Here is a 27,981-nt window from a genome sequence, read left to right as displayed (position 1 = left end):
TCCTCCCCCCGCCCCCGGCGCGGCAGCGCAGGGCTGGGCTGGGCCGCGCCGCCGCCGCCGCAGCGCTCGGTCCGCTCCGCCGCCGCACCGCCGGGACCGCCGCTTGCCCCGCGCCCCCGGCCCGCCCGCTGCCCGCTCGCCCTCGCCCGCCGCCCCGCGACCATGGCCGGCTGGCAGAGCTACGTGGACAACCTGATGTGCGATGGCTGCTGCCAGGAGGCCGCCATTGTGGGCTACTGCGACGCCAAGTACGTCTGGGCAGCCACGGCCGGCGGCATCTTCCAGAGCATCACGGTGAGCGGGGCCGGCGGGCGCGCGGCCGGCGGGAGCGGGGCCGGGAGGGGGGCCCGCGGGCCGCGGCCGGGGGGACGGGGGCACCTTGCGGGCGAGGGGCGCGGGCCCGGCCGCCCGCGCCGCCTTTTTGTGCGCGCCGGGAGCGGCGCGGGGCCGGTCCCGCGGGCGGGGGCGGCGGCCGGCCCAGGGCGGGGGGGCGCGGGCGGCGGGCCCGGTGCGGGGCGGGCGGCGGAGGAAGGCGGCTCGAACGCCGCCGCGCCGCCGGCTCCATGTTTTCTCCGCCAAGATGGCGCTCTGCCATTGATGCTCCCCCGCCCTGCCCGCCCGCGCCCCCGGCCCACCCGGCTCCGCGGCCCCGCCGCCCCAAGAGAAGGGCCGTGCGCGGCCGCCGGCGCGGCCGCCCCGGCCCCACGCGGCCCCGCCCCGGGCGCGGCGGGCCCGGTCCCGGCCGAGGCGGAGCGGGGCCGCCTGGGCCGCGGTCGGGGGGCCGGGCCCGCCGTGACGCTGCACTTTGCGGCCGCCGCGGTGCGGCCGGGCCCGCGCCGCACCCCCAGGCTCGGGCCCGGGGCCCTTCCCGAGCGGGAGGCGGAGGGGCCGCGGCGGCGGGGGCAGCCCGGGCCCCGCGGGCGGGCCAGAGCCGGGCTGATGCCGCTGCCGCGGGCAGGCCCCGGGCTGATCTCCCGGGACAGGTGCGGACAGAGTCCGCGCCAGCCCGGGGTCGGGCTCCGACAGACGCCCTGCGCCGTTTAACGGGCTCGGGCCCGCCATCGCCGAGGCAGAGGCTCCCCCGCGCGCAGCGACCGCGGAGCAGCGCAGACTGCGCCTAACAAAGCCCTGTGTTCTGGAGCACTTCCTGCGGGGAGCGAGGGGAAATCACGGCCTCGGCCTCTCCAGACGAGACAGGACCGGTTCTAAATAGAAATTACCCTTCCATGCTAACTCTGAACTCTTTCCTTTGACAGCCAGGAGAAATAGATATGATTGTAGGAAAAGACCGAGAGGGTTTCTTCACCAATGGTCTGACCCTTGGTGCAAAGAAGTGCTCTGTGATCAGAGATAGCCTGTATGTCGATGGTGACTGCACAATGGACATCAGGACAAAGAGTCAAGGTGGTGAGCCGACATATAATGTTGCTGTAGGCAGAGCTGGACGAGGTAAGCATCCTTTTCTCTACCTTCAGATAGCTAAATTAGAAATATGACCCTAAGCATAGACTCCAGCTATTAGGAAAACCAAACTCCTGTATTTAATGGCTAATTTTGGGAAGTGATGCAAGGGAGTGGATGGCAGTGCTCTAGCTGAGTTCTGACTGAGAATTACACACATCCCCATTCCCACCTGCATCCCAGCCCAGCACCAGGCTGTGCAATAGTGAACAGGTCTGTGACAAGCAGGAAAAAGCAGGCTGCAGCTCCAGGCAGGCTTAGCTGGTATTCCATCGCTTCATACCTGAAGCTCAGGAGGGGTCTGTTAATGACAGGCAGTGACTGCAAGCTTTCTCATTGTAAATTGCTTGATGGGAAGTTTATTCTGCAAAGATGTGAATATCGTGTAGGAGCTGCTCCTACTTAAAAAGTTCTACACTAACTCTTCTTGCACTTGCTATTGAGCCTGCTGAAGTCTGTCCAGGCAGAAAAAGCCTGTCCAGTTTAGTACCACTGAGAAATGTGCTTCATTCTCAGACACCTGCTCCTTGTGCTCTCCATTTAACTTCCAGTAAAACCTATTATGGGGCAGCCAGCCATCTGGGATATGAAATACTGCCTGGGAGTGCTGTGCCTTATGTTGGGAGCACCTGGGATAGCATTTTTGGGCTGGCTGTGGAACAGGTCCACGAGTGACAGGACTTTGCTAATAGGTGTAAAACCAAAGGCAGAGCAGAGGTCTAAAAGCTAAAGCCCAGAGCAGGCATGCAGGAATAGGGTTGGCAGCACTGAAGTGAAATAAGCAGAGCTCTGATTTGTGAAATGGCAATGAGAACTGTCTTAAGCTTTTATGAGCAAATTGCTATGGAGACAGAATCATAGAGTCATTAAGGTTGGAAAAGCCCTCTGAGATCATAGAGTCCAGCCCTTCTCCCGGTGCGGCCAAGGCCACCACTGACCCACGTCCTCAAGTGCCACAACCACAGGGCTGTTACCTCCCTCCAGGGGTGGGGACTCAACTGCTGCCCAGGCCAGCTGTGCCAGGGCTGGACAACCCTTCTGGTGAATATCCAACCTAAACCTTCCATGGCACAACCTCAGGCCCCATTGTGTGATCATGTGTAGGTAGACTGGCTGCAGCATTCCCAGCTTGGTGAACAGTCCCTGGCCTGTGGCAGCCCAGTGCTCATTGTGTCCCCCTCCCTGTTGGGGGTACCTGATGGCAGCTCACAGTGGCTGTTGCTGGTGAGCCTCCAGTGTTCCTTTCACCAGATAACCTGGGGCACCTTGCTGGAACTGGGGGAGTGGGGAGAGCCTCAGCATGACAATTGTCCCTGTGTCTTGTCTTATGTAAAAAGTGTGGTTTATAGTTGTGTTATTGCATGGAAAGTCTCAGCCCAACTCACCCTTTGGGGGATTTTTACCAGCATCAGGGCAGTTACTCTGGTTCCAGACCATGGGAATTTTCTTTTGCCACTCTCCAGTCATGCTTGCACACACAGTGCACCCCTGCTCCCACAGGTGTTTAAACTGCTGCCAGGATTTCCTTGCTGGGTGATGACTGATGGCGAGAGGCACCATAATGCTTCTTTGATAGCTCATGGCATTCTTCTTAGCAGTGAACTCTTAAAACTTCCACAGTTAGATAAAATCCCTGAGGATAGCTTGTACCTTCTCCCAGCCCTATCTACATCTGTATTTTAACAAAACTGTTAAATTAGCTTAATATCCAAATACTAAATCTTGAATTTGAGGGTGTTTATTGCACTGCTTAAAACTTGCATTATTTCCATGTCTAACACACTCTTTTTAAAACTTTTTTTTTCTTTTCTCTTTCAGTCTTGGTCTTTGTAATGGGCAAAGAAGGGGTCCATGGAGGCGGATTGAATAAGAAGGCATACTCAATGGCAAAATACTTGAGAGACTCTGGGTTCTAGTTGTTAGGCAGACTGTTAAGTATTAGGGGAAGATTGCTATTAAACTTTCCTGGCGGTGAGCTTTAAACCTTACATTCTGGAAACTTTACTAGCAATGCAGGGTGATGGGGTATGAACCTGTGTCTCCTTTGTATCCCTCTGTTGGTGGGGAAAGGTGTTGTTTTTTTTTTTTTTTTTTCCCTTTAATTCTTTTCATTTCTGTTTTGTTTCCTTGTGTACTCCAGCATTGGTTATAGTCATGGGAAAGGAAGGTGTCCATGGAGGGGCACTCAACAAGAAAGCATATGAACTGGCTTTATACCTGAGGAGGTCTGATGTCTGAGCAGCCTCTCCCCATCCACCTAGCAGCTGTCTGCACCACCACCCGCTTGTGTCAGTGCTACCAGACCGTAGATGGTAGTTTGTGTTTTTTTATTTACCATTTCCTACTGTCATAACTCCAGTTCCCCCTTGTTCATCTCTGTAACCACTGTAGGTAACCGAGCCCATCTGGCACCACCATGACGATGATATGCATGATAACTTGAAACTTGGGAGGGGAACATGCCAAGTGTAGGCTCTGCTTCGTCTTAGCAATTAGTATGATATTGACAGCTAAACCAACTGAGATACTAAACAAGGTGCCGATTGTACAATCTAATTTGATCAATGCCTCTTCAGCACTTTGAGCAAGTCACAGCTCACTAGTCTTCCTTTCACAGAGCACGGTTGGGAGGAAAAAAGTGTGTGCATATCTTCATTTCTGTCCCTCTCTTTGTTTCTGTTTTTTAAACCCATGTGTTTGCTTACACCCATTTTTATAGTGCCTGGTTTGTTTAACCAATTTGCCACTCAAAAGCTATTAATGTCACATTAGTTTTGTCATTGCACTTCACTGTAGGCTTAACTCTTACTTTTTCTTGATGTTGTCTGAAGGTTGTACTGCTTAACAAGTGCAATCACAAAACTATGAAAGGGTACAGATGTACTTCCTCCCATGACCTTAAACCACCATCCTAAGGACTCCCCAGACATTCCATCATTACAATAGCTCAGGCACTTTTTTTTTTTTTTTTTTTTTGCCAGCTCCTGTTCTGTAGTTGACTTGTGCAAGGCTGCCACTGTGGCCATTAGCTAGCCTGGTATAACCAGCTGGAGTGTGTCTGGTTTCAGTTTCTCATAGGACCAATTTTAATTTGCAGCTTGGGGGTTGGGGGGTGGGCGGTGGTGTATTTGTTTTTTAATATGAAACTGCAATGTCATTGTGGAAAACTGCCACCTTCAGCTACCCTGGGAGCTCTGACTGGCTTCAGTCTTTCTGCCAGATCACTCAATGGTGCAGAGTTTGGCTGCTCTGAAGCCACTGTTTGGATGAAGGTCGGTAGTTTGTAAGCTAAACTGTCAAAATGCCATTTCAAATTTAAAAATCTTCATCTGGCCTGTCACACCCTTGCTGCAGAAATGATGGAGTGAGCTGCCTTGTGCACGAGTCATCTGAAAATGTCTGTAACCAAACTCAGTTCAGGCACGGTTCTGACCTGTATGTCCATTGCAAGAACTGCAGAACTCTGTATACTAAAGAATAAATGGGAGATGGTAGTGGTTGGAATAACTGACTTGGCTGTCTTGTGATGAATTTTTTAATATGTATTCTGTGCCATACTATTGTTAAAAAAAAAAAGTGAACTGTTGCTATTGTGAGATGGATTTTAACTGACTCTGAGGGTTTCTTTTGACTGGCACTACCTTAGGGACATTCTAGTATTTGCTTCTGTTGTTGGGCCTTGTGGATAATGTACAGATTTAAACAAATTCTTGTTGCTGATTTGTCCATTTCTTTCCCTGCACTTTGTTACATCTGGGATACAGTCTAACTCATCTGATTTAATATGCATTTCAAAAAATGCCATAACTATTAAAAACACCTTGTTTACAGACAGATGAAATAAATTTATTCCAACCAAACAAAATCAGACTGTTGGTAATTCTTTTGCCTCACACCCAGGAAATCCTCTGAGGCCCTTCAGTGCATGGTTGGCCACACTAGCAGGAGGTCTAAGTGCAGTTCTAACTTTGGCCGGACAGAAGTAGTGTGATAATATAAATGGTATGATAATATGATAAATAGTGTGATAATATGACTCCAGTCAAAAGCCAGGCAGTCTTTGGGGTAGATCTTAAATTAGGAGATGATTCCTCATCTCTTAATTCCTTGTTTACCCAGCTCTTGGTGTGGGGTTCCCCTGCCCGCTGACTGCCCAGTGCACCATTCCTAAACAAGCCGAAGGCACCTTTGCATCGGGCCTGGCAAAGGAGGCTGTGGTGGCCAGCCCAGGTCAGTACAGCCAGGGTGGGAATGTGCTCCCCTCACCCAGAGAAGGGGCAGGTTTAGGGTCTCCATTACCTTAAAGGATTGCACCTGGATTTGTTACTTCTGCTGAGAATTCCTAGAAACATAGGCCCAAGGAGATGTGATGGTGAACCCTAGAGCTTGTAGGATGGGAAAACAGCTGAACCCAGATCATGGGAGGTGAACCTGCCTTCCTGGGCCCTCAAACTAGTCAGGTGCTTCTGGATAGGACCTGAAAACACCTTTGTTTTCCCTTCCTTCCCCCATACCTTCATCACTGGTGTCAGCTGCACCTGCTCCTCTACTTGGCACTAGACCTGGGTCTAACTAAAACCTTCCTACATACAGTGTTAATATTCTCCCACTGCCAAGTTGCTCTGTGTCTGAACTGGATCTCCCAGTGCCAAAGTTAGAGCAGACCAACACACCCAGAGCACAGAACAAATTCCTGTTCACTAGTAACTGGTACAGAGGATGCAAATCTGCTTCCCTCATAAAACACACGTGAAGCTGTTCTCAGTGTCTGAACACAAAGTTGCACTCACCCTCTGACTGCAGAACCTTGTTTCTCCCTAGTTGGGAGGAATGAGGATATTAAAGTCCCAAAGCTGCTTCTATGTTAAGGCCAGAGTGGATGGAATTGACTATAGCAGCACCCCAGAGCAGAGCAGCTGCTGGCAGCACACACCAGGTACTTGTCATCACATTCCTTTGTGTGACATTGTTCCTTTCTGACCAATTCCCCTCTCTTGAGGTGTATGTCACCTGTATACTTCTGCTTGGTTAAGAATTAGGTGGTGTTCAAATTACTATTTCAAATGCATTTGTTGGTGAATTTTCCAAGCATAACTGTCTGCAACTGATTGCAGGCACTAGAATTATGTAAGAGCATATTACAGAGTTTAGGTCAGTTCATGGTTCTGGAACTCTTCAGATTTTGGGGGCTGCTCCTGGATACAATAATGAATAATCATATGCACTCACAGCAACAGCAGGGACCTATTTTAAGAAACATCTTTCAGCATAGTAATTACATTTTCAGAAACCATTTTCCCGTTTGGACTCACCTAGACATATGCACGCTGAAGGGGAATTTTGCCTTGTGAAAATATACCACTGACTGTCATTACCCCGTGGCTGCTGGCAGCAGTGGTTTGGAGATGAATCATCCTTTCGTTATTATCCTTTTGCTGTGCCTCATTGTGCAAAATAAACTTTTCCCTGCTCTCAGCCAGGCCCAGAAAACTGATCTGCACTGCAGGGTGTGTGGCTGCAGAGAGTGTAAGGTCAGAAACCACATCTGGGACCACCTCACCTGCCATGGCTTGTCCAGGGTTCTGGCATGGGGCTGTGTTTCTGCAGGCGCTGCCAGCTCAGTAGGAATTGTTCAGAGCACCCTGCTCATCCTCCCACTCCCCCAGGCAAACTACAGACTCTGGCCAGTCCAAACTCCTCCTCAAGCTAGAAGTGAATAAAAATGAAGGTTTTCTGCATAACTCAGACCCCTGCACATAGCACTGGTCAGTGCAACCCCTTGTACTGTGGTTCTCAGTATGATGCAGGAAACATCTACTCGGGCTCCCAACAGTTCCGTGTTACACATCTTCAAAAGCACTTCACCCTCAGTAATGGAGGCGAGTACTCAAGGTCTCAAGTGATGCAAAAGTTCAATAAACTCCTTCTGATATTTAAAGTGGAAAACATGTTTATTAACATTCTTTCAAGCTTTCCTTAGTCAAGGCCATATAAAAAAATCTCCATTTGACTATATGCATGGTTTTACTTTCTACATAGTTACAGAGGTATTATATAGAATCTACCTTTTTTGTGATACACTGGTAAGTACTGAGTTCTGTGAGACTGGTGTAAGCACTTGTCTTCAAATCAGGTATTTGAAAAGAACAATTTTTATATACAGTTTAGCAGACTAATGCAGCATAAAATGCTCTTAGTAAGAGGTATATGAGCCAAGGATCAGTATAATACTTACCCTAAACTTCTTTTTCTATGTGGAACAAAACCTCTGTCTCAGTTATCTCCCAGCTCCCACCTCCTCACTGGAAACCAGACAACAAAGTAGTAGCAAGGAGGGATAATAATGTGCTTATGGTGGACTTGACCTTGTGAATTGCTCAAAACTAAACATATGTTCTAAGTTTCCTCATCCTGGGAATTGCTCAATGGAACTGCTTAAACTCAGCTACCATGGCAAACTCCAAAAGATTATTTGGAATCACTGCATTGAGATAAAAGTGGAATTTCTTCTGCTTTGTTTTAACATACCAGCACATAGAATATTGATCTGTTTTACTTTTTCCTTTCAGCAGTGGTGAAAGTTTTTAGGAAAACTATACAAACATGCAAATACAGTTCTTGTTGGGCCTAAGGGGTAACACATATCTACATGAAATAAATATTGCTCTTAGGATGACCCAGTTGTAGCTACAAAATGGAAAAAAAATTACTTCCAGAGAAATCCCATTTTAACAGGAGACATTTAGAGTCTCTGCAATATTTCAATTGATATAAACTATTAACATTATTCATTAGCATTGTGAAATCCAGTTTAACTGTTGGTTTTGAGAAGACAGAATGTGTGACTGAATACCTGAATCAAAAATAAATCTACCTGTAATGATTTAACCAGAGTACTACTACATGAACTGCTCCTATCAAAGAAACCAAATGGGTTACAGATTAAAAGAGATTCCCTACGCAAAGGTTTGTAAATAGCCTTAAGAACCCTTTTGTTCATATACCTATGGGTCATTAGTAGTCTCAGACAGTGTTTGCCACTCTGTACTCCCTGTCCTCACTGGGCTGCAGCTGAACCACTACACTTTCTTCATTCATCCCATTTTCTGCATCACTGCTATCAACATTGTCATTGTCATCCTCCTCATACTCCGAGGACTCGGTCATGTTCTGATGGGAATGGGACTCTGACAGAGCCCCGAAGGACTGTGTGCTGACCGAGGCCAAAGGCCTGAGCAGAGGAGTGTTCTCAGACACTTCATTCTCCTCTTGGCTGCTGTCTGTCTCTGAGTCAGAGTCCCCCTGGGAAGGGACCACTTTCTGCTTACACACAGGACAGGTTTTTTTTGTTTTTGTCAGCCACGGGTCCACACACTTGCAGTGATATGCTGTTAGAAAACAAAATACAAGGACATCATTATAATGGTGAAAAGGACAGGGAAACCTGCTAAACTGTTTCTGTTCAGTGACACAGAAGAATTTTAGAATGTAACTCACACAGAGAATTTTAGTGCCAAATTTGTTGGCACATAGCCTGTACAAAACACCTGATGGCTTAGGATCTGAGTCATGTGGGTATATGCAATGAATACCTGGGTATGCAGTGAATGAGAGCAGTAGTACAACAGGCCACATCTGATGACAAACCTTAAAGCTTTTTGAGCAATTCCATCCACTTTGCAGCAGGCATGCCCACCATCATCATCCTCACATTGCCTCTCACCTCCACACCAACATGTATCAAAGCACCTAATTATTACACAACATTATCGCATGATTTTGTGGATCTTAAATTAGGCCTGCAATTGGCACTGCAACTAGACTGGCCATGTTTAAAAAAAAGTATTTGTCTTACTTATAGTATTAAAAATTCAGCTCTTCTTAGTAAGAGAGACTTCTACTTGGCAAAGAGCTTGTATTTACATGGGCCAGCAATGACATGTTTAGTTCCTGGTCAAGCACACTGGAAACATGTTCTCCACACAAACTGATGGTGGGGCTTGATGGTGTTCAAGTTAAGTTACCTCTGCAGTCCCCCACTTGGAGAGATGCCATGGACCTGTTCTTTCTCTTCTGAGAAATCCTTGTTTGTCAGCCTAGTTTGAAATTAGTTTTATGACTGAGGTTCTAAAAAGCTCAGCATGTCACCTGCTGTGCTGGCAGTGTATAGAAAGCTGTAACACATCTGCAGTGGGCTGGACTCGAGAAAGACTGTCACAGGGAAAATATTTCACTAACTGCCTTCCAAGTGCAGTCAGGCAGTGGAGTGCATGGCTATAGACTCCAGGACAGACTCATCCCTTCGGCTGTACCTCTAAGCCACCAAGAGCTCAATTAAGTTTTGTGGTTTATTTGTCTTGGGGGAAGTGAAGGTCTATTTATTTAAATGTAAAAGTATTACAATAAATATGGATATTCAGGGGACAGCATCAAGCTCTGATTTTATTTCATGTGTATACCCAAGGAAAATACGAAGTGGGAATGCTAGCTTTTTAGCTTTTAAAATGAGAAAGCAAGCTTTCACTTCTCCCACTTTGTACATTCATTCTTGCATATTAGCAAAATAGAATTTCATAAATCACTCACTAAACATATGCACTGTAGGTTTTGGACAGTGTTTTGGAAAGCTGTTTTAATCTAAATTCAAACCTAAAACACAGTTGCTTACCATGAGAGCATGGAAGGATCCTGAGCTTGTCTCCATCCTCATATTCATCCAGACAGATGGCACACACATCATATTCATCTCCTACAGCATGTAATTGAGAATTAGTTTGACTTCAAAGGACTTGCAGCAGACCCCCCTGACACGCACATGGGCTTGGGAACTTTCATGCAATTTCTGCACTGATTTTCTTTAAGCAATGTTTTAATGCTCAGCCAAGTCTGCTCTGCTTCCATTAAAGTGTTAGAACTCCTCTATTTCAGTGAGAACAGGGTCAAGCCAAACGTTTTGTATGCTTTCACTCAAAAATCTTTATCTATTTCAAGTGTACACAAAATAATACCCCTTGGATTTGCAAGGTTTTTGGAGTTAAAAACAATATGGTCCAGTGAGTTAGACAGAGAATGATCCACTTGCCTTTCTTAAACTTATGTACAGGAAGTTTCTTAAGTTGATCCTTCCTAAGACGATTCCTTCTTGCTCTGTGTCTGTCCTGAACAAATTTTGTTATCTGGAGACAGACAAGATAACATGAACAGTAAGTTATACCAATAAAAGAACAATAAAAGTTTTGATTTATTAAGCTTTGCAGTAAGTTGGTCAAAAGGGAACCCCAGCTAACACAGAATAACTTCTTCTCTTGCCTGAGCACAAGGAAGAAGCCAAACAAACCTAAAGGATGTTCTCCGTGAACATGGCACTTGGAACTGAGAATACACAAGGGTTTTTTTGAGAGGAAAGAGAAACAAAAAGGTATGTATCCTACATAAAATAATGGTCATTGCTGCAATCCTCTACTGAGGCCTGTGAAAAGCAGGAAGCATACTGCAGAGCACAACACAATTCAGTAAGTTTGAACAGTTTTCCTTACAGATTTAGATTATTACAGCTCTTTTAGAGGATTATTCCCACATTCATCAGAACTGTTTCCATATTAGCTAAAAGAGTAGTTTGAGGAGTAAAGGGTTTACTTTGAGTCATTGCTACATGTTATACTATGCCATACTAAGGTAACTCAGTAAAAAAAAAAACTAAATATCTAGTAATATGAAGCTCTCCAAATAACTATAATAAATATTCTGTTTCCATTTTCTTAGTAGTTCCAAATGCTATTTCTGTTGAATTTCTAAATCTAGCACCTGTGATAGGACATTTTTTCAAACATGGCGACAAGCAAAGAAATGAACAAAGGATATTTGAATCTAAACTGTTCATTAAGGTCCTTTCACCACAGCTAAACAATAAGCTGTGTGCACAAACTGCAGTTTTTCTGCTGTAATCCAGACCCTTAGTGACAATCAGAGTCTCATGTAAACCTCCTAGTTAAAAACAAGACTGTCTCAAAGAAGCAGGGACAGAATCAGGAAAGAGCGAGGACCAAATCCAACCTGGAACCTCCCTGGAATCAATTTCACCGCACCAATTAATTGTCCAGTGCTCTAGTCTGTTGAGCTGTGTCTGTCAAGACCTCGCTATATGCAGGGAATCAGTACCTCCTAGTTTAGTATCCTTGGCAAATTTACTCAGTGTGTATTCATCCCCCTGTCCGGGTTGCTGACAGCAGCACCGCAGAGAACTGGCCGTAAAGTTGAACCCTGATGAGCACCACTGCAGCCCAGCCACCAGCCAGGTGTTACCCTTCACTGCAACTCCCTGAGCTCAGTTCACCCTCTGGCCTGTTTTTACAATTAGCTTTCACGGGGTGGCTTTGTACAGGACACTGTAAAAGATATTAGCGAAAATTTTGCTAAAAAAAAAATTCATCTTTAGGTGATCATTCTGCTTTGTCTTCAGAGAGCTGCTGCAATTGCAATTGTGCCAAACATGCCCAAGATTGTCAACGAAATACGTAACTTGCAGTGCAAAAAAATACTAATGCAGAAAAATATTTTAAGTAAGTGTTTATACAACAGTTGATGCATTACTTGCTTTTTATTAGAAGGTAAAATAATAAATTTGGCACAGATTACAAAAAAATGGGATGCTGAGGATCCCGAAATATGTAGCTGTGCTAACTTCCCATTTCGAGGAGAGATGTCCCAGCTGAGAACCCCTACAGGCAATGCACGTGCTGAGATCAGTGCTCTGATGCTCCGTGCTCACACACTCATAGCCACAGCTAAGTGCAGTACAAAACAGTGAGCTCTGCACCCTGCAGCAGTGGGACTAATGATTATTATGTTTGGTAAGGCAGGATATGCTCTCAGTGTACAACAGCATAAGGACAGGTGACTCTGTGGGGTCAAAAAACTGTGGAGTTCAGAGTGGCAGTGAGGACAATTCATACAAGCAGTTACACGCTAGGGAGAACATCCAAAAGGCTCCTGATGTCCCTTTGACAAAATCCTGCACCTGTTTGTTTTATTGATAAACTAAATTATTACATGTAAGCATGGTACAGGTATGTGCAGTACACACAGCTTCACCCTTCCTTTACTGTACAACTTCCCTTAACTTCAGTGTGTGACAGTTCCCTGATGATTTGGAAGGAAAAAATATTATTAAAAGAAGAAACTTACCATAAATATGACGATGAGAATAAGACAGATCCCTACTATTATTAGGAAAGGGATTAAGTAGTACTCCAAAGGAAGACTGAACTCTGGGATTAACACAATGTGGCCACTGTGGGGAGGAAGAGATAACAGCTTCTAAATTAATGAGAACTTAATGAACAAGTTGAGGAATGAATACAATAAAAAAAACCCAAAAAATTGTCACACAAGATACACTTACAGGAACCCTACCTGTGCAAAACAACATAGAAAATTCAGTCCATACCCACACAATGTAACAATAATTAAAATGATAAAACACTGTTCCTTAGAACATTTTTTTGAGTTAAAACTATTTACTGACCTCAATCAAACCTAGAGAAACCAGGAAAACCACCTCATAGCTGCTTTGACAGCAGAATGAAAAAAAATATAACATGACTATCAAAAGACACAGTGAAATTATTCTTATTTACTAAAGCATTACAGGTTGCTCTCAGGCTCAAGACTTCACCTGAAACACCTATAACCTCTGTCATCAGAGCATCCTACTTTAAAGCCATAAATATGCAAAAGAGACAATGATCTAATGCAAGGAGTAGCACAGCTGCATGTGAGTTAACCTACCCTTTTTCGTAAGTAAACTCCTCTTTAAGAGAATTAGCTGATGTCTCACCAATAAAGACAGAAGGAATGTCAATCTTCTTTAAAACCTCAACTGTATAAAAAAAAAAGTAGGAAAATAAAACTATTATTACATGGACAATCTATGGGTACTCAAGATACAAGACCTGAATATTATGAGACTATCACGACAGGAAGACATTTTAACACAGTGACATCCAGACCAATGCACATGCATATTACAGCTTTACTTCATATAAGTACTATTATTTTTCCTACATAATTTCTAGGGAATTTATTGCAGGTAGAAAAATCAAAATTCCTAATGGAATAAAGGGAGCCTAAAACCAAAATAAGTTGACAAAACAGGATCATAATTTTAACTAGAACACCATTCTTCACTCAGAGATTCAAGCAAGTCACATAGCTCCATTAATTTCCAGAATTTCTGGCAACTTACATGATATTGTGAACTGGTTCTATAAGTTTTAATTAATCTGTCTTCCCTCCTTTTCACCCCAAACATAAATAAACATACTGGAAACAACTGTGGCTAGATAAGGTCAAAAAGAAGAAAGAAGAAAATTAAGAAGTCCCACACCTTTATTTCAGTCTCAAGAAACTGGATGAACTGTTGTCTTCTCTGTCTACCAGTGAAGGCAGTAATAAATGAAAACTTACTGAATTTATCTATCTTATCGAAAGATAAATCACATATTCTAGAAAACCTTCTCCTCAGCTTCACTTTATATTGATTTTCTGCCTAATACTTCACATTTAAGGCTCAAAGTAACCTGAGTTTAGTCCATCTCAAAGCGGTCAGGTTCCCCAAGGAAAAGCACATGTGGCTGAACACCAGCTCACTCTATGAGGTCTGTGTTTGTTGTGGACTTGTTCTACGTTTTGGTTACTCAGTGAAACCTGAAAATAAGATTCACATGGGTTGAGAATTCATTAAACCCACTTTCACATAACTGCCCAGGCTACTCAGCTCTCATGTAGTTTGTCAAAGTTCACTCCTAGTTTACTCAATGGCATTTCCACTGGAAAATAATTTATTTTCCTGTTCCATATTGAACAGATTGAAAACTGAACAAAATAAAGAAATCCCACAAAGAAAGCATTAACAGCACTAGAAACACAAAGCCACACATACCACAGAACAAACCCAACATTCTGACTAGATTTCAAGATGTTCTGAACATATCCACTTCATAAAGGTTAAAATTGGAACAGCTAACACAAGAAACAAATAGTAAATGGTGCACTGGTCCCTAAATACTCTTTCCAAGTGAAAATTAGTGCATGTGCTAGAATCCATTTGTACAGAGGAACAGGAAGATGCACCCAACAGTGCAAGAACAAACTGGAATGACTACCACAGATGAACTTCATGATCTAAAGTCTTTTCCAACCTAAATGGTTCTGTGATTCTAAATACTAAAATGTCATATTATAAAGTCTGATTTCCTTCCAAATGCGTGTTTTCTACTTTTTCTATATTTCCACTTAACTAACAACACATCAGCTATTTTCCACAACAGTAATATAAATCTAGCCCAGAACACTTGAACTAAAATTTGAAGGAAAACCAAAAGAAACATTCAGAGAAGGCATAAGTCAATGTATTTGTTCTTATGCAAAAACCTCCTGTTATTAAATCTGAAAAGCAGGAGGATTTATCTGGGTTTTTTGTTTAGTTTGGTTTTGATTTTTGTTTGTTTGTGGTGGTTGTTTTGTTGTTGAGGTTTTTGTGGTGTTTTTGGTGGTGCTGCTGTTTCCAGTGGGTGAAATGATATTCAAACAGGAGAGAAGAAGTGATACCTGTACTTACTGTCGTTGGATCCCATGCTTATGAGGTCATCAGAATCAACATTGTGAACTATAGCTGCCTTGTATCCAGCTCTCTGGGCATTTAAGACCTGTAAGCCACACAAAATGCTTACTGGAAAGACTATTGCTTCCAAATACAGTAGCCTGCCTGTGCTTTCTGAGATAAGGTGCACTCCCACAAAGTGATTAATATGGACATAATTTGCACTTATAAACCATGTGTCACCTTTCAAAGCAAAATCATATAATTATTCTTACACTCATGTAGTTAAGGTTTTGAAAGCCATTTTAATATTGTCTACAGACAGACTGTTTATAGATACCAAAAACAGAATTAGCTTTCTACAGGTAGTTAAAAATATTTGATTGTAATTGAAAATAAAGGCACTAACTCACTTTGGTAATCTAGATATTACCACTTGAGAGTTCATCAAGTCAGATAAGTAGTATCTTTTCTGTGCTTTAGAGATGTGGAATATTTCACCTGAAAGCCCAGGTATAAGAAGCTTTCTCATGGAAAAGTGCAAAATTATAATTATAGGTACAAAAGCTATTAACAACCTGTGTACCAGTTACATTTCTAATATGGACTCACCTTTTCATCAATACAAGGAAAACCCAAGGTCCATGTAAATGGCATTTACTGCAGCAACTATTACCAACACAAAATTAGCTAATTACAACTGTTCATCTTGGATATTGCTTTTACTGCATCCATCACAGTATAAAAATCTCCGCACAAGCTGCAAAAAGCACTTAGAGCATCTTGAGAAACTTTTGGGTTTTATCCCAACAACACCAATACTCTTCCCATATTGCTAATGACTATTTCAAACAGTAGAACAATGATATTGGAAGATGCCGAATGTAGGCACCTTGAGAAATCCCAATATTTAAAAAAAAAAAAGCAAATCCACTTAGAGATGTTAACATACATGAATGGTTGGGAATATTGCATCACCACAGAAAATATCCATAGTGCATGCATAAACACATCAAGAAATAGCTATGTATGTGCACTTATAACACTTGTAATTTTCAACATAAAACAGAAGTAAAGAGAGGACTTTCAATTTTTATTAAAATATGCATTCTGTCAGTCAAGTAGCAAATGGGTAATTTCGCTCACATCTCAGCACACATGCCACTTTCTGGCAGAAACTTTAAGACAAAATGCTGTACTACACATGCAATTATGTAATGCGATATTGCAAGGCTATTAACAACATACTAAAGACATGGATTCACTGGGCGCAGGGTATGCAGATACCTCTGCTCACCTTGGAAATGCTGATCCACTTGCTACTTTGCTCCCTGTCTAAGAAGAAATGAGTGGGAACCCCCTTTTCTATTAGTACTATACGAAATACAAAACATAACCAAAAATTCTTACATACAGAGCTAATGCGACATAATCCTTAAAGGACTGACTATGGAAATTCCTCAACAGCAATGTAGGAATCTCTCAAATTCAGACCCGTTCCTTTAACCATGTCTCCAGAAGCAACGCTGTCCCATCAGTGTATGGACAACAATTAGACAGATAAAACAGACACTAAAAAAAGGGCCAGTAGCCATTTGCCCCCTTTCTTTTCCCACTGAGCCATATGCACACACAGTGGCAGGATTCCCAGGACAGACTATGTGCCATTCCCAAGTCTGACGTGAAGGCAGATTACATGCAGTGAACCTGCCTCTGCAGGTGGAATCTGCAGTCTAGGTAGAATTTATATGGTTCAATCACCACATAACCGAACCTACCACACAGCAGCAAAAGCAAATACAGCTGAATCTCCTTTCAGATCACGAAACTCAACAACAAACTGAAGAGCCCTGTTTTCCTTAAGATATCCTGAGCTGCCTCATTGTATCAGGTTAATTTTCAAGAAAATCACAGTCTAACATAAATCACTCTAATTTTGCATTTTTAAAATCACAGAACGTTAAGGGTCTTAAAAATCAAGTGGCTGGACCATGTCCAGAGAAGGGAATAGAGCTGGGGAAGGGTCTAAAGCACAAGGAGTGGCTGAGGGAGCTTGGGGATTCAGCCTGAAGAAAAGGAAGTTGACGGGTGACCTTCTCACTCTCTACAACTCTGACAGGAAGGTTCAGCCAGGTGGGGGTAGGGCTCTTGTCCCAGGCAACCATCAGTAAGGACATCAGGAAGAATTTCTTCACAGAAAGGGTGATAAAACATTGGAGGTGGTAGAGTCTCCATCCCTGGAGGTGTTTAACAAAAGACTGGGCATGGCACTCAGTGCTCTGGTGTAGTTGACATAATGGTGTTTAGTCACAGGTAGGTCACTGGTTGGACTTGGTGAGTTCTGGTTTGTCTGTCTGGAGACAATAAAATTTTCCCTTCACTTCATATCCATATCTATTCCACTGTTAGCTACAGATGTTTTTCTGAAGCACCAATAAGCTCTTTGAAACAAAAGGTGGGGGGGATATCAAATCTTACCTTGACATCAAAGTTACACTCCAGCCTTCGGATTAATACAATAAAAGCACCAGAGGAGTTGTCTCTCAGTGGAGGTGGGGCTATAGGCTCACATGCATTCTCTGGTTTGGAATTTATTAGAAATCCCTAGAAAACAAGAGCAGAAAAAGAAGTTTCATTTCTCTTTAACAAAAGGGTCAGTGGTCAAGTATATGGAAAGAAAACTGAATGTTTTCATACAATAGCTAAAAAAATTCTTATTATCAACTCAGTCCTATATCATAGTAAGATTTCTGCTACTTCTGTGACTACATATTTTGATTAATCAGAATTTTTATGTGTGTAAAGAATTAGAAAGTTTAGAAGAAAATACAATTTTTCTAATCCCATCATACTCAGACTCTGCAGTGTAATTCAAGAAAAAAGAAGACTGCATATACTACATTAATATAGTATAAATATTGTTCTAGGACATATGGAGACTAATCAGGAAACCAGAAATACAACAGCCTAAGAAACACCAACACAAACTCCTCACTCAGCAATTAACAACAGAACACAAGCAAAGTTCCATCTATATGACCCCAGCACTGACCTAGCATACAAAAGAGTTGGTTTGCTATGGTAAGCAAAGATCACTCAATCAGCTACAGCTGAAATCTTCAAGAAGTAGGAAACTCTGGCAATATCAACTTTGAAGCAATCTTTGAGTTGTTTTTAGGTGGCTGAAATGGTGGCCTTCTGCCAGTAGTCTGTAGCCACTCACTATAAAATCTGACAGTTTTTTACAACTTGCATACTAACAAATCTTAATCAGAAGCTCTGAAAGAGTATACCATTTTCATCCTATTGTAACAAATATCATAGCATTTTAAAAAAGCAATTAAAATCTTAATGCAAAGAGAAAGTTTTAGTATAATATTCAGTTCAAAAACTCCCTCATTTCTACACGTGTGATGACATCTATCTTAATTAAGACACAGAGCTGTCTAACAGTTAAAAAGGTCAGAATCAAAGCTCCTTATATCTATTTCTGGTGTATTAAATTGGCTCTCTACTTGGGTCACTTAATCACCCTCTGATTCCTAATATAGTCAGTAAACAACTACACAGCTTTAACATACCTTCTCCCCATGATAATACCCACTGGGCATGGAAATTAAGCCTGCTTGAGGGGAATTACAGAGAAATTCCTGAGTTACAGGAATTCTTGCAGTACTTTATTACCCTTTGGGATTAAAAGGGCAACACAGAATTAAAGAGTGATCCACCCTTTCACCTTATCGCCAGTGGGGTTTTTTTTTTGTTTGTTTGTTTGGTTTTTTTTTTTTGTATAGAGGTTACTCTCAACACTGCAACATTAACAATGCTGCAGAGCCAGTTTTTTGGGGCCATACAGGCTTACAGACAGAAGAAACACGAAAACAAGTCCCTGCCCACATCGGCTATTCACAGTCTCCAGGGGGTGTATATAATACAAATTCCTCCAGAATTTGGAAAGTGGTCTGCCTAAATTTTTGTGTAAGAATTCTAAGCTGTAAAAGCATACACATCTCAGTCATAAACCCTCATACACTGTTCAAAGGGGAGAGGAGACAAATCCTGTCCATACATACCACAGTGTAAGTGTACCACAGTGGAAGTGTAGCCACTTCCACAGCAAAAAAAAATGTAAGGAAGCCTGAACTTCGCACAAGCCCTAAATTGCCTGGATGGCCAGACACAACCTCCTTTCTCATGGACAAGTGTTTCAATTGCTGGAGTGGAACAGAAAATACATTTTATCCAAAATGAACAAACTTACTGACACTGACTTGTACAAACGTGACTCTAAAAGAAAAAAACGGTTCCTGTCCCTGCAGAGCACCTCAGATCAGGCAGCGAGAGAGAGGGAGCCTGCCCCTTGATGCTGAACTCAGCACAGCACACCAAAATGCATAATCTCAGCAACAAACTACCTCCGAGAATGTGAGGACTAGAACTGAACTGGATTTTAAGTACTTTTCTAAGCAACAGGACTATGGCACCAGTTCACAGCATTAACATCACCATAGGAAATTTATTTTTAAATAATTTAGTCTCTACCTCCTCTATCTTACATTACAGAGATAAAAGTTATGAATAAAAGCCTTCACAACAGTTACAACTGTCACCAGTATGTCTGGACAACTACTACCTCAGCAGAAGCCAGAAAACAGCAGAAGGTGCCTTATCATTGCTGTCTAAGGAAGATGCACTTATTTAACCTCTCACAGTTCCTTCCCATTTTACTTGCAACTTAATCTCTCTTCTGTTAATTTCATTCAGCTCACCTACACATCTTCCTGTGTTCCAAGTGAGTGTACTGACCACACTAAAGACATTAAAACAAAACATTCTTGCTGCTGTAGTTCAGAAGACATCGAGTCTTCAGAATTTCTAATCCAGTGCAAAATAATGATAAAGCCTAACCTGTACTCCCATGGCCATATCTATCTTGGACAGTTTTTGCATATTAATCATTTTTCATGAAGTCAATACAGTTTTTTTCCCTTTCCAGTTCCACTAACATTTGCAAACCTTTACATCTTACTTCTGTCTTCTCTAATACTAGGTGACTTTTACAATTCCATATGGTATAATATTTATACGTTTTTCCATGTCAATGAAAATGGGATTAAGAAAATTAAAAAAAAAAAAAATCAAAAGCCACCTGCATATTTTCTGCTAATTCAATAGATCAGCACTTCTTAGTGCTTTCTCTTGATATTGTTATAACCAGTTTTCAAGTCACGGCCCAGCATCCCTACCCCAACATGATGCTATTTTGAGAAGACACTCTAACAGATAAGTAACAAAAATGTGTATGTGTATCTGCATTTTTTTTCTACTTATTGATACAGAGTAAAATAAAAGAGCATGAGTGTAACCCACGCCTTAAGGGGCACTGTGACAATGTGGGGTGGGGACCTTCTCACCTGCTACAGGGTGTGGAATGCAATTGAAATGAAACCATGTAAGGAGAGGGCACAGGATCAATCACAATCCTTGCCCTGGACCCCAGCGCTGGGCACACCACACAGCCACCCCAGCAGAGCTGCAGCCCCTGAGCTTCTCCCTTCCGCTGCTTGAGCAACGCAACAAGTGTAGCAAACAGACAGCACTTGTAACTTCCCAAAACACAGACATACAGTTGCTTTACACAGCATAATTAACCTGGGCCATACCCAAGGACATAGTCTCTCTTGCCATGCCACCCTTCACAGTGTGAAAGGGCTTCCCAATGCAGGACTGTAGGGAGACCATGAATCTTCCAAATAGGTTTTTCAAAAAATTGTATCAGCACAAAATTAAGTCTGTCTTCTGCTGATTCCAGTGCAAGGTAACTGACATCTTGTATCAGCACTGCCATCAAAACACAGAAAACAGTGATCTAGCAAAATTCTTAGATTTCCATTATTTACCTATTTTTAATTTATTTGATAAAAATCCCAGCAAAGTCTCCTTAAGTAGACAAAAATTACCAAAAGTCTCTTCTTCGGAGAAGAATCTGCCTTTTCACAGGCAACATCAGATCCTTTGCACATTTGTTTTGTTTGAGCAGTTGCTTAATAATTTCTGTCTTTATTTTTCCTTGGCACTATATTCCTTTAATTTTTATCCTTTTTAGCAAGAGGAAATGCTCAAGCAGATACAGGTCTCTTTAAATATATTCAACATTCAAATTCAATCTACACTTCCCAATCAAATCTGTCATTATCTTGAACCCTCTGTGCCTCACATTGAGTGCCAAAAAGGATTGTGAGGGTGTTACCCCACCCAGCCCTCAAGTCCCACGCAGCTGCTCACTCACTCCCCCACCCGCAGGATCAGGGAGGGAATTGGAAGGGTAGAAGCTAAAGAACTTGTGGCTTGAGATAGAGACAGGGTAATAAGAAAAGCAAAAGCCACACACACAGGCCAAGGAAAATAAAGAATGAATTCACTTCCTCCATAGGCAGGCAGGTGTTGCAGGGCCCCATCACACACAACAGTGACTTGGGAAGACAAACACCATGCTCAAAAGTCCTTTCTCTTCCTTCCCCCCACTTCACATACTGAGCATGATGTCATACGGTCTGGAATACCCCTTTGACCATTTTGGCTCCTCTGTCCTGGCTGTGTCTTCTCCCAGCCTGCCATGCACTCCCAACTTCCTCACCAGCGCGGCAGTAGGAGGAAGCAAAAGGGCCTTGGCTATGCTGGCACTGCCCAGCCATAACAAAATCACCTCTGTATAATCAACCCTGTGTTCAGCACAAATCCACAACACTGCTCCATAACAGATGATGAAAGAAAACAAACTCTAGCCCAGCTTTAAATATATATTTTTTTTTACCTTCAAGCCTTCTGCTGGCAGTCTGTAGCCAAATCTAGCAGGTAGATCATCAAATGTCCGGGTTCCATTTTCAAGGTTATACTAAAAGAAATACATTTTTTAAAAAATTAGGTTTGCAACAAGACAGAAATAGTTAACGAGTAGAAACAAAACCAGACATCACTGTGCATTTTTTAGATTAAAAGATTTATCAGACATAGGACATCTTGTGGCCATGTCAATGAAATCACAAAACTGTTTATTCCACCTGTCTTCTATTCACATGTTAACATCATTCTTTTCTTATCTAGCTGTCAAAACAAGAAAGTAAGTAATAGATTTTTTTGTTGAACTATTTATTTCTACTGTCTAAAATTCAAATACTATCATATGTGCACAACAGAAACTACAAACAAACCAAGCAAGCAAAAATCTAAAGAGCTGGGACATTTGGATGTGGAGTTTTCTCTGGATGGTAGCGATGAGTGTTTTGTCCTGAACGCATTTGTGTACAGGGAAAGAAAACTTTTAAGAGTTGCTTTACTGCAGACAAAGAATAGCCTCCATATGCCATCCGTTCTCAATTCCCTATTATACATTCAGATTAGTAGCTGAAAAGTATCTCTACAGCTTTTATAATAACTATGAGATTTAATTCTAAGACAGAGGAATACTGTAAAAGACCCTAAATATGTGCATGCTTTATTTCCCCTTTCTTTGTTCATCTTCTCTGGCTGTACAATATGCCTGACCAACACAGAATTCAAACAGAAGAAAGTGCTGTGTATATATGGCATATTTTTTAATTAAGTTTCCTACAAAAGTTGTGAACTCTACAGTTAACAGACTTGAACATGCATCGGTTGCTTTATTAAATGGTTTAGTGAGTCAGAAATATTTGTCTATTCATCATATCATTCAACTGTCACACAGAACAGCCAAGCAAGGATCGTGTTTGCTTCAGAGGGATGTTTCCTATCAGCCAGGCTTGGACAGGGGAACTCAAACTACAGTTCAGAGAAAAACACTGCCATAATTTATCAGAAGTCTTCCAAAGGAGCAATGTGTGGAAAGACCTTTCTTCCCACAGACTTTGAGGGAAAAGAGGTAGGAATGGAGCCAAATTTCAAGGAAGCTTCTTTATTCTGTGTAACCAATGTGCCCCACGCAATCTGTCCTCCTGACTTTCCATCACAGAGAGCACCAGTGCACCACCTTCCATCCACCTTCTCCACAACGTCCTGAGCTCGGGCTACTGTCAGTTTGCCCTCGAATCACTTGACAAGCCCCAGCTTAAGCCAGGAGTTCAACACAAGCCTATTTCTTTTTACCCCTTTTATAAAAAATAACCAATCCTGTCTCACATGCACATAACAGGACTTTACACAGACATGATCCTTTGAGGCTGCAACTATATGAGAACACAGAAGCATAAAACCACTCCTAAATTTAAAGGGAAAAGAAGTTCTTTCCTTGGTAGGAATCCAAAACTTTGCCCAGAGTTTTGCTAACAAACGGTTAATCATTAAATAGTGAAATCTTGGAAGACTGTAAGTGATGTGTACACCAGCAATTCCATGTGACACAATGCAAACACTCCCTCTTCTGAGCATCTTTTAAGCATTCCACTGGCTCCTCTGTATAGCAGTTTAGTATCTAGTTCATCTCTTAATTTCTTACTTCAAGATATTCTCAGAATAAATCTCCAACTTCCAAATATCCAAGAATAAAAGATGCTTAATTTTTATATGGTATTGTTTTAGAATACTATGCACAAAGCTTAAATAGAAAAAAAAAATCAAACTAAATTTCCAAAGTGCCCAATTTTTATTTTTTGAGGTTGAGGTGGGTTGTTTGTTTTGTTTCAAGTAACTTTTCTAAGAGAGGAAGAAGCAAGAATGAGTTAGATTTTTATGAAAAGAGGAAGCTCAGGCCTGGTGACAGAGAAAAGAGGGGAAAGAGAAATTGTGTTTACAGTAAAAAGTTTAAAATTTCACAATAAAATGGTGATGTCATTGCCATAATATTACAACAACTATCCATCTGCATTGTTTCTTTATTTTTTTTCTTCAAAAAGTGTTTATAGACTAGTAACAACCTGAAAATCCAAATACCATACTTTACTATTCATCAACCCCACTTTACCAAACATTAAAGTATTATTTTACAATTTGTCTCCAAGAGTTTTTCACTCCGTTCTCCAAAACTGATATGACATTAACAACTCTCTCCATATCACTGGAACAAGCAAGAGGCTACAGTAATTAGGTTTCATTATTTCAGTAGATTAAGCTCGATCCTACAAAGACATTTATAATTTTGTCCTTAAAATGCCACAATATAGTAAAGTGGCAATAAACAGCACAGAACAGCTTTTACCACTAATCTATGTTCATTATACTGTTTATTATTTTCCTTAATGACAGCAGATATTTTCAGCTATTTAGAAATTGCATCTAGGTCTAAGATACACAAAACCCATTACTGACAAGGCCTCCAGCCCACACAAATTAATTATACTAGCCATAGAAGTTTATTTAAATCCCGTAGCCCTAAAAAACAGCACCCATCACCAAAAATTAAACTGCTGTCTAAACTAAAGAATGGAATTAACAGGGTTATAACATGCTCCAGGACATCTGGTCAGAGTGGAACTTCATCTATGACTAAGGGAATTAGGTGCTTTCACTGTCATGGTACCTGAGAACCTACCATCTGTAAACTCATTTGAAAATGTACAATTTATTGTTTATTGAAGTAGACTGTTAAGGCAGTTCTGTTCCAAGCAATCTGCTATAGTATTTATTGTATTAACTGATTCATTAATAGAATAGTTGAAGAGATTATTCAATTTCATAGACATTTCAACCATGTAGAAAAATATTATTATACTTACTGCTAAAATATCTGCCTCCACAGGTAAAAGATTCAGGAAGGCAAACAACTGCACAGTCACAATAGTGTATATCTGAGTGGCAGACAACATCAGCATTCCTATTGACAACAGCATATTTTATTCAATACCTGCAAGTAAAGAATCAGAGTCAAGGCACATAGAAAATACTTTCCTGTGTCATTTTACAGAACTCTTGGTCACTTAAAACTTTCCTGCTAAGGAAGTATGCAAAATGTTATTCAATGTATACCTTTGAGAAACAAGTAATCTTAAAGTTATATGATTATTCTAGAAGTTATATGATTATTTTAGAAGTTCCAGAGCAGCAGCATGTATAAACTACAAAAACTGTAAGAGCGAGACTTCAAAAGGCTTTAGGCACCACAAAGCAATGCAAGGGGTACAAAAGGAGGATCATTCACATTAGATTAGTCATCCTTAGACACTTCATTTTAAACTTCCCTTCTTGTAGCACAAATCCAAATCAGCAAAATTCCTGATGGACCTTGAGTAATTCCACTAAAAGTACAGATTCTAAAACTACACTTGCAAAAGCAATGCAATACCAACTTGAAGGAACTTCAGATTTCTCTCAGGCTCAGCCACAACATGACTGTGGGCAAGCAACCTCTTAAGAACACAGAAGGCACAAAGTATCTTATTCCCTTTATAAAATCTTACACCTAAACATGATCAAGTTAGAAACCCCAACATTCAGAATTTAAATATACATGATCCAGTACACCTCATACTCATGAGTACAAAACAAGCCCTAATGAAGTGTTACATTCAGCAGGAAATGTAACCACTTTCACTCCTGAATGTATGAGAATTGTATGGTCTACACATCTCTAAATCTCTCTAGAGATTCTTTCAGCCTCAAAGTAAGAAATTACATAAAACAGTCGCAACACAAAACAGTGGGTCCATTTCTGGGTCCAACACAGCTATAAGAATTAAAATAATTAACAGACAAGTTCCAAAAGTTGACAGTATGCACTTAATGTAATTATCTGAACATCTGAATCTCCTCTAATTTCTTTTACTGAAGTAATTAAAAGTACTTCACAAAAAACTCAATTAGGTCGTCCAAAATGTTAGTTGAAACAATTTTTTGTCAAAAACCTCCAAACTGTGGTTTCTTATACAAATGGTTTCATGTGAATTTCATTTCATTTGACTGTAGATATTTCTTCTGAAAACTGTTTGTTGACTTAACTGAGAAATCACAGCCAACACTACTACTTTCTTTTTCAGAATCAAGAAAAACCTAAGAATTCCTGTCCTTCTGACCTATCCTTGATGGATTTTTCAAGCAAAAAGCATTGTCCCATGATGTGAGGTTCTCAACATTAATTAAACCAAATACCAGAGAGACTTGATTTAAGCTAACATGAAGATAATTAGAATTTATTATTGGTATTTGGAGGAAACAGCTGATACTGATATATTCAACTGTAGTATTGAAAGTTTTATCACTCTGTTCTCCAAAACTGATATGACATTAACAACTCTTAATGTTGTTAATTAACAGCATGATTCCAACTTGTCAGAATCAGACATATAATGCTTTATGAAATTTTCAACTGGTTCACAGAAATGAAGTTACACTCGCAGGAAAGAAACAGTAGTGAGTTACAAAATTAATGAACTTTTATTACTAAATTAAGATTTATCACCTTCTCTCATCAGCCTGCCCTAAAAAAAGATGACATCAGTGAAACCGGAAGGATAAAAGAACCATTGTTTCAAAAATACAGCCATTTTTACTATGACAGAAACAACAATACACTTAAAGCTACCAGAGCACTTTAACCATCACAGTAAATCCAGCACAGAGAAAAGCACTACAAGACTATTAAGCAAAGTTAAGTTAGAAAACACAAGAATTAAAGTGGTCCTTGCAAACAAAATGCATATGCAGTGCACTCTTCCCCTTCAAAGTTACATGCACACAAATTCTTCTGTGCTCAGGATCTGATGCCTCAAATGCAAGCCTTACAATTCCTGAAATTCCATGGCTCTTTGGAAAGCATGGCCCTCTCAGCTGAGGGAGGCAGCTCAGAGCACACAGAAATGCAGGTGTGTGGAAAAGGGCTACACTGTAAGCCAAACAAAACAAGTTAAACATGACTCTGCAGTAATCTTTCACACTTTTACACCTGATTTACCAGTGCGTATAGACAAAGTTGCCATAAATAACTTTGAGTATTTATTCCACTCTCCCTGCTAGAACGCACAAACCAAACTGTGCCTCAGGTGCTGCGTCCCTCTGTCACGGCCTGAAATGAGGAGGGGAAAATGTGGGGTGTGCTGGAGCAGCATAGCTATGAGCAGCAAAACACACCCTGGAGTAAAGACTGACACAAATCTCCATCTCAGACCTATCACAAAACTGGACACTGTGGCACGCGAAGTAAGATCAGCATTCACACCTGTTAAGATGCAGAAACAATTCTTCTCAATTAATTTTAACGTTTTTACTAAGAACTCGGCTTTCAGCCAGTCAGACTTCACACTATTCCTTATCCTGCAAACCCAACCAGCACCTCCAGTCAGCCTCAAGAATCACACACCCGGCAGAGACGGAACGCGCGACCCGGGGTCGAGCTTCCACCGGGCCAAGCGCGACGCTCGGGGAGTGCTCCAGAGGCCTCCGCCCCGCTTTGCTCATCTCCCTCGCGCTGTTCCCGGCAGTCCCGGGACCGCGGACTCAGCCCGGCTGGGCCTAAGCCGCGCACGGAACCGGGCCCCGCCTCGCCACTCCGAAGGTGAAGGCGAATAAGCACTACGCAATGGAGCACCAGGCCCGTAAGTGCTCAGCCGCCGCACGGCCGGAGCGCCCAGGAGCCTAGCGGCCGCGCCCCAATGCTCACCTGCGGCCCGGGGGACCCGCCCCGCGCTCACCTGCGGCCCGCGGTCCCCGGGCGGCCTAGGCCGACGCCATGGCGCGTTCCGTGCGATCGGCGCCCGCGCCGGAAGTCCCGCCTGCCGCCGCTCGGTCGCGGGCGGTGGCCCGGGATAGCCCATTGGTCACACGGGCTGTCACTCAGCTGCGGCGGGGCGGGCCCGGCCCCGCTGGGGGCGTGGCTCCGCAGTGGCTCCTGCTCCGCCGCCAGGGGGCGCCCGGCGCCTCTGGGGCCAAAGCGGAGCCTACGGAGCGCGTCCGCATCTGGGGCACACCTGGGCACGGGTGGGGCACACCTGGGGCACACCTGGGCACGGCTGGGA

General features: G+C 42.3%; 3 protein-coding genes across 5 annotated transcripts in view; 1 reads left to right on the top strand and 2 right to left on the bottom strand.

Moving 5' to 3' along the window:
* The window catches only part of LOC128792955 (uncharacterized), a 36,845-nt gene extending 36,681 nt beyond the window's left edge, over positions 1-164 (bottom strand). The window contains exon 1 of the mRNA XM_053951878.1: positions 115-164. Within this exon, the coding sequence (XP_053807853.1) occupies positions 115-164 (50 nt within the window). The remainder of the gene's footprint in view (positions 1-114) is intronic.
* Positions 79-5,326, top strand: PFN2 (profilin 2). 2 transcript variants are annotated; one of them, XM_053952336.1, is made up of 3 exons: positions 79-294; positions 1,257-1,449; positions 3,602-5,326. In XM_053952336.1, exons 1-3 carry the CDS (start codon positions 163-165, stop codon positions 3,697-3,699), a joined length of 423 nt encoding a protein of 140 aa, XP_053808311.1. In that variant the 5' UTR covers positions 79-162; the 3' UTR covers positions 3,700-5,326. The 2 variants fall into 2 exon arrangements, with proteins under 2 accessions (XP_053808311.1, XP_053808310.1); XM_053952335.1 differs by having other exon boundaries at positions 3,280-3,694.
* Positions 5,327-7,393: 2,067 nt separating this feature from the next.
* RNF13 (ring finger protein 13) lies at positions 7,394-27,756 on the bottom strand. Of its 2 annotated transcripts, none has more exons than XM_053952332.1 (10): positions 27,658-27,756; positions 24,751-24,878; positions 21,876-21,956; positions 17,540-17,665; positions 15,080-15,167; positions 13,249-13,339; positions 12,646-12,751; positions 10,544-10,637; positions 10,130-10,210; positions 7,394-8,849 (listed from the first exon to the last, which is right to left on the bottom strand). In XM_053952332.1, exons 2-10 carry the CDS (start codon positions 24,862-24,864, stop codon positions 8,485-8,487), a joined length of 1,146 nt encoding a protein of 381 aa, XP_053808307.1. In that variant the 5' UTR covers positions 24,865-24,878; positions 27,658-27,756; the 3' UTR covers positions 7,394-8,484. The 2 variants fall into 2 exon arrangements, with proteins under 2 accessions (XP_053808307.1, XP_053808308.1); XM_053952333.1 differs by having other exon boundaries at positions 27,627-27,730.
* Positions 27,757-27,981: the final 225 nt, after the last annotated feature.

Source organism: Vidua chalybeata, chromosome 10, assembly GCF_026979565.1.
Source record: "Vidua chalybeata isolate OUT-0048 chromosome 10, bVidCha1 merged haplotype, whole genome shotgun sequence".
NCBI classification, from domain to species: Eukaryota; Metazoa; Chordata; class Aves; order Passeriformes; family Viduidae; genus Vidua; species Vidua chalybeata.
The sequence above is the reverse complement of the archived record's forward strand: the minus strand, read 5'-3'. Positions and strand labels throughout refer to the sequence as shown.

Excerpts from the sequence above, each read along its gene's own strand:
- PFN2 (XM_053952336.1), top strand. The coding sequence starts at position 163 with ATGGCCGGCTGGCAGAGCTACGTGGACAACCTGATGTGCGATGGCTGC. Across the intron at positions 295-1,256 it reads GCATCTTCCAGAGCATCACG|CCAGGAGAAATAGATATGAT; the intron begins GTGAGCGGGGCC and ends TTCCTTTGACAG. Across the intron at positions 1,450-3,601 it reads TGTAGGCAGAGCTGGACGAG|CATTGGTTATAGTCATGGGA; the intron begins GTAAGCATCCTT and ends TGTGTACTCCAG.
- RNF13 (XM_053952332.1), bottom strand. The coding sequence starts at position 24,864 with ATGCTGTTGTCAATAGGAATGCTGATGTTGTCTGCCACTCAGATATAC. Across the intron at positions 21,957-24,750 it reads TGGAGGCAGATATTTTAGCA|TATAACCTTGAAAATGGAAC; the intron begins GTAAGTATAATA and ends TATTTCTTTTAG. Across the intron at positions 12,752-13,248 it reads GAGTTTACTTACGAAAAAGG|TGGCCACATTGTGTTAATCC; the intron begins GTAGGTTAACTC and ends TCCTCCCCACAG.